The sequence below is a fragment of the Thalassophryne amazonica genome, chromosome 13, assembly GCF_902500255.1.
Source record: "Thalassophryne amazonica chromosome 13, fThaAma1.1, whole genome shotgun sequence".
NCBI classification, from domain to species: domain Eukaryota; kingdom Metazoa; phylum Chordata; class Actinopteri; order Batrachoidiformes; family Batrachoididae; genus Thalassophryne; species Thalassophryne amazonica.
In genome coordinates this window covers 21,202,429-21,209,109 of record NC_047115.1, presented here as the reverse complement: position 1 = coordinate 21,209,109, position 6,681 = coordinate 21,202,429, and the positions used below count along the sequence as shown (strand labels likewise).

The 6,681-nt window shown below is 41.7% G+C and overlaps 1 protein-coding gene across 1 annotated transcript; it reads right to left on the bottom strand.

Moving 5' to 3' along the window:
• Positions 1-259: 259 nt before the first annotated feature.
• On the bottom strand, positions 260-6,415 carry znhit2 (zinc finger, HIT-type containing 2). Its single transcript, XM_034185161.1, has 2 exons — positions 6,351-6,415; positions 260-2,881 (listed from the first exon to the last, which is right to left on the bottom strand). The coding sequence occupies exon 2, from the start codon at positions 2,809-2,811 to the stop codon at positions 1,099-1,101; it is 1,713 nt and encodes a 570-aa protein (XP_034041052.1). The 5' UTR covers positions 2,812-2,881; positions 6,351-6,415; the 3' UTR covers positions 260-1,098.
• Between the last annotated feature and the right edge of the window lie 266 nt (positions 6,416-6,681).

The window sequence follows — 6,681 nt, the reverse complement described above, 5'->3', positions numbered from 1 at the left end:
AGTTGACAACTATTTTAATAATCGATTTTAATCGATTAACTCGATTAGTTGTTTCAGCTCTTGTATATATTTACCTGTACATTTATATTGTGGTGTGGAGAGAATGCAGTGTATGCTGTATGTGCATCAGTTTTCGAGCTCTTGCATAAAATATTTATGCAATCTTGTAAATTTAGAGGAAGTGAATTCAATTCCCAGAACCACATCCAGATGAAAATAATTCATGCTTTCTCTTTTAACACAGAACTCACTCAAGTTCCATAAAAATGATTCATTTATTTTTACATGATGTTGATACAAAAGCTGCCAAAGCCCAAAAAAAAAAAAAAACATCCAATATGCTTGTAATTTTGATGTTTATAGATGCATTTCATGTCACATCATTTTTAATATAAGTATATTTATTTTAAAAGAAACAACAGACAAATTGTAAAAACCTCATCTCACCTCACTCATTTTATCTCTTGAAATTTCTTACACTTGTATTTCAGCTTCCACTTGTCATTTCTGTCAGATCTATTTTTCACCACCAGGGAAGGAAAAAAATAATGTTAGATGGCATTACTATAGTATATAATCATACCATATAATCATACCATATAATCTGAGTAGAGTTTGTGTGGACCACCACTCCTCCCAGGTCTTTTGTCTGTTTCCCTGCAAATATGGTACACGGATGAAGGTCAACTGTTGACCTCAGCCCAAGGTCATTGGAGCAAAGGTAAGCATTTAGATTTATTTATTTTTATTTTACGCTAACATCCACCAAACTTGGCACACAAATGGAGGTGGGTCCTGGAACTGCCCAGCAGGTAGAACTTTGCCAAAGGTCAATCATTGGGTTGAGGTCATATCTGCCTGTGCTTTTGCTGATTTCTACTAAAGTTTGTATGCTGAGGAAGGTTGACCCTAAAATCACCCATAAACAGTTCATTTTGGCAAAGGTCAAGGAATTTGATTTTCAACCCAGTTTGGACCAAATGTGGCACACACTTGGTCATATGTCAGAGTGCCGTAGCCCTGACTGTCTTCATGCCCAGTTACCATTACCTAGTTTTACAAACATAAAAAATAATAATCAAAGGGTAAATTCACAAACTAACAGCTCAATTCTTCAATCAAGCAGCCATTCCCTTTCTTCTTGTCTTTCTTCCAGCTCTCCTCAACTACAGCCTTTGCTTTCTCCGTGCTGTTCCTTTCCCTGTCCCATTTACTGTGTTCATTCCACAACTCAACAGCCAGCCTGAGAATGTGATGACTATTATCCAACACCCAGGCTTGAAAGAATTCACACTTCTTGCTTGCTAGAAAATACTTCTGTCTTTTTGTCCCTTCTTCTCCATCTTTTGGCATGGCTGATCTGGCCTTGGAAAGCACAGAGCGGAGCTGACTCAGTGCTGCTAGACAGTATCCTGTCGCATCTATTCTGTTTCTGCCTGTCATGATGTGAGCTACGGCTTCCGTTGCCCTCCCAGAAGCATGTTTATCTTCCCTGTCAAGGTAACCTCCACCCAAAACAGCATTTTCTCCACAGTCTAAGGCCTCCTGAACAGAGCTGAAGACCCTGTTTGAGTTCAGAGCTTCAGACAAAGCCAAAATCATGTCACAAAATTCAAACATCAGTGAATCTGTGTCGCCATTAAACAGACCCAGGGTGAAGGTGTAGCTAAAAAGTGCATTAACCAGCCCGTAGCATACCAAAGGAGATGGTTTGGAGCAGAGGGAACTCAGCTTTGGAATTTTTGCAGAAACTGGAGGCACATTGTGGACTGTTTCACTTGCCTTGCTTGTGTGCTTTTTATTTCCCTCCTTAGTCTTTTTCACCTTGTGTTCACTCGTAACCTTTTCCTGCAGTGTCTTGACCTTATAATCGTCCATAAATGTTGCATTACCATTCTCCAGGTTGCACACTTCTTCCTCAAGCACCTCCACCAACGCCTTTGCTCCATCCTCCTCATGCTCCTCCCACCATGGCTTCCACAGGGGTACCAGTCTTCCCAAAGTTCCACCTTTGATCAGGCCCAGAAACATCTCTTTCTCTTTGCTGTTCAGAAGTTCCCACAGTTCTTCTTCTGAAAGCCTGTCAAGGTCCAGCCCAGAGAGCCGGCCAGCCAAGTGTAGCTCTTCTGCTGCACCTTCAGCTTCCTCATCAAGTTCTCCAGGCAGCAGCTCGTCACACTCACCAATTTCTTTAAGTTTTCTTAAAATACCTTGAATCTCAGTTGTGTTTCCATCCTCAGACTGTTGAAGTTCTGCTAACCTGGATAGGAGCTCTACAACTTCTACTCTCTCCTTCGCTTCCCCTTTCTCTTCCTCACTGCTATCCGGGCAAAAACCAACATCTCTTAATAGAGTCTCCATCCCCCCAGCTGTTCTTTCTGCTTTTTGTCTGAGTCCAATCAGAATGTCCTGCATTTTCTTTCTCCCCTCACTTTCCGTTTTGCCCATATCCTTCAACGCCTGTAAAACTGACTCCTTGTAAAACTCCTCAGAGCACTCAGAGTGGTCTGGACTTCGGTAGCATGCCAAGCTACAATATGGCAAGTTACACCGTGGGCAGGTGTAGGAGGAGGGTTTGCATTTGCACAACATGCACACTGAACCCTTCCTGGTATCACCCCCTTCTTCTGCAACCTCCTCTTCTTGGGTCTTGGCTGGGGTGAGAAACTCATCAGATCCTCTGGAGGGGAGTAGAATCCCATCTCTGGACACGGTGTCTCCGTCTGTGTCAGTCCACTCCTGCCTTGGAGCGATATCTGTCAGGAGGGCTCTCATGGAGGGAGGAAGTCTTCGTCTAATTAGTGGATCCATTTATGCTTCCAGCACAAGGCAATTGCAAAATTACACAAGCTGTGAGGTGTCAAGTCCACAAAGATGTAACCTGTAAGAAACAATCAAAAGAAATTACATGTGGGGGGGACAATGTGACAACATGGGAACTTGCTAGCTATGTTCTGGAATTGTGTTCCCCAAAACCATCATTACACGGCTGGAACCATATAAACACCTACATAGATCCTTGTCATTTGATTGGCAGCTTGTATGTCATGTGGCAGTATGGCATTATTTTTCCCATTGTACAAAAAAATAATCCATTGCAAGTTATGTTTTTTGTGCAATTTGGTTTCATTTATCATTCACTTTGGTTCCATACATTTTACTCCAATGAACGACCACTACATTTTCACAAAAATGCATTGATGATGCAGGAAGCTAAATCCAGTGCACTATAAATTTATTAGAAGCTTACACAGTATTCTCTGTGACATCTCTAGCAACCGTAGCAGTGCTGTCAAATGATGAATTGAACAAATTCCTATAATGATTTTTTACCGGAGTGAGGAAAGCAGACCTAAATACTTTTTCACCTGTCTAATTTTAACTATAATCTCAAATAACAAGGACTTCAACCACATCATCCCGGAGATCCTGGTCCAGAAACTGACACATCTGGGCATCTCCACCCCCATCTGCCAATGGATCAAGGACTTCCTCACAAACTGCCCACAGTCCGTGAAACTTGGCCCCCACCTTTCCACCACCATCACACTCAGCACCGGTTCCCCTCAAGGCTGTGTAATGAGCCCCCTCATGTTCACCCTTTACATGCACGGCTGTTCTCCGACCCATCCCACAAACACCATCATAAAGTTTGTGGATGATACCACCGTGATTGGGCTCATCTCAGGGGGGATGAGACTGACTACAGAGACGAGGTCAATCGACTGACAGCGTGGTGTTCAGCTAACAACCTGCTGCTGAACACCAGAAAAACAAAATAAATAATCCTGGACTTCCCCGCTCTACATCCAAGGGGACTGTGTGGAAAGGGTCAGCTCCATTAGGTTCCTGGGAGTGCAGCTCTCTGACAGCCTCTCCTGGACTGCCAACACCACAGTGGTGGTGAAGAAAGCCCAGCAGCGACTCCACTTCCTGAGGGTGCTCAGGAGGAACAATCTGGAGGAGAAGCTGCTGATGTTGTTCTACAGAGCCACCATCGAGAGCATCCTGAGGTACTGCATCACATTGTGGTACGGGGGGTGCACAGCGGCAGACAGGAAAGCGCTGCAGAGGGTGATCAAAACAGCCCAGGGTATCACTGGTTGTTCTGTGCCCAGCCTGGAAGACATTGCCAGCTCTCGCTACCTCAGCAGAGCTGCCAGCATCAGCAAAGACACATCCCATCCCAGCAACCACCTGTTTGACCTACTACCCTCCGGCCGACAGTACAGGTCAATCAAAACTAGGACAAACAGACTCAGGGACAGCTTTCTCCCCAGAGCGATCACTGCTCTGAACAAAAACACATCACTCTAATCCGCACCTTTCAACTTTCTTGTGCAATATCTGTAACGATGTGCAATTTTCCCATGCAATATGATTCCACAGTTGTATATGATTCTTGTTTTACATTTTACTTGGTCCACATTTTATTTTATTTTACCTTATGTTTATATTAGTTGTACATATACTCTGAATAATTTACCGTTAAATTTCAGTCTTTTATTTAGCTAAAAATTACTCGCACCACGGAAGCACCTTTTTGGAGTTGCACTCAAATCTTCTTGTAATGCAAATTACAATGACAATAAAGGCGATTCTGATTCTGACTTATTTAGGTGTCATATACCGGTAAAATAAATAATGACTGTAAAACTGAATATTTTCATGTGTTGAAAGATGGAACATTCCATCTTTCAACACATGAAAATATTCCATTCCAATTTTAAAGTTTGCCAAAACTGTACTTTGAACAGTGGAGTTAACTACATTAGGAACATACATAGTACAGTCCATCATTCAGTGACACGGCTGTCTCCCAAAACCATAGTTTGAATGAACAGTCCACCAACAGTGGCAGAAAACTGTGGCTTTTGCAACCTCACCAATTGTGACTTTGTCTTTATGACACCTGTCCATTGGCACAAGGGTTAAAATAGTTTCACGAGAGACTTTCCACTAACTGGATCACTGAAGCAGCAGCCTCTTGTCAGTATTTGTGAGCCATGTGTACTTTGGGGGTCATCTCAACATCATGAATGGGCAAGAATGTGGGGGCTTTTACCTTTTAATTCAGGATAAATCTCACCTCCACACATTTAAAACCCTAATTTGCTCTCCATCTCTAACAATATAAGGTGCGAAGTGATAGCAAGTTGGGGCATCTTGTACTATCCTGACCCACTTCGTTGAGTTAAAAGCTTAGGGGGAGATGTCAAAATCCAAGAATGTTTATTACCATAGATTTTATTTTATCTTCATTTATTAAGGAATGCCACCAAATTTGAGTAAACACTTCATTTTTTGATTGTAAAAACGTATAACAGTACCTTTCGAAACTAAGTAAATTTTCATTTAATAAGTATAATTTATATCATTTTGTGTTCAAAACACATTCTTGGGCACAGTGTGTATCATTCTGCATTAGAAGGGCTCCAACCAGATGCCAGGAATGCCCTAAAGTGACACAAGAGTGTTGTGATCCAGAACCGGGCAAAGTGATCCATTTCCGACAAATATTTGCACCACATATTAGAGGTGGGCGGATCGATCGTAATATTGATACCAATGCTGGTATTGATATTGAACAATCCTCGTGCAAAAAGATCAATACTCAAGCTTTTTTCTCTCCCGCAAGCACTGACTGCTGCGCACGCAGATTCATCAAAGTCTACTCTCCGTCTGTAAGAGCAGCGCTGTGCTGTCACACAAAACGGAGCAGCGCACCCTTGTATTATGGTTTGTCAGCCCTCTACCTCAGGAGATTTAGTTTTAAGTTGTGTTATGTGATATTTTTTCAAACAAAAATGTTGATTGTGATAATAAAGTATTTTGTTGTCACGTACAATGTTTGGCGAAATTCTATCCTGAGTCTTTTGGATCCTTTTTGATCTATGAAGCTTAAATATGAAAAAGTATCGGTATTGATATCCACGATACTGAGGCTGTATTTACTTGGTATCGGATCAATACCAAAATTCCCGGTATCGCCCACCTCTACCACACATAATGTGGCTTCACACTTTAAATAGAAGGGCTACCCATCCAGACTTCTTCAGCTAGATAACATCCAAATACTCGATACAACAATACCCAATAAAGGATATTTAGTTGCATTATGGTCCGTATAGCGGGACTTTCAAAAAAGTGATCCAGAACTGGGCAACTGACTATACTTCGTGAGAAATTCAAAGCTAACTCGGAGGCTAACTACAACACGAGCAGCAGACGGAAACAAGCTTTACAATCGGTTTAATGATCGCTACAAAAGCTTTGCGTATAAACTTCAACATCGATAGAACGACGCGTATTTAGTGTTCGTATTTTAGTGACCATGTCTACAAATTTACCTGCATTTAAGCAGTAACAGCGCCTCTTAGTACATTTGTTGTCCTGCTGAAACCACCACGTCGCCATTTGATGACGTCTTACTATGCACTGGGAGTTGTAGTTTTAGTTCTTTAACCCCCTACCACCCGCATCATTTTGGCTTGTAGGTATCTCACAAATTAAAAGTGAAATTTCCCATCGATGGGATATACAGGCTTAGTGGTGGTAGTAGTTTAACATAATAATCATGTATTAAAATACACCAACAATAAATACACAATTAGTCAGTTTTTCTGTTTCATATCAATGTTTTCAAGGACCACAATGTAAATCTACGTATATCCTATTTTG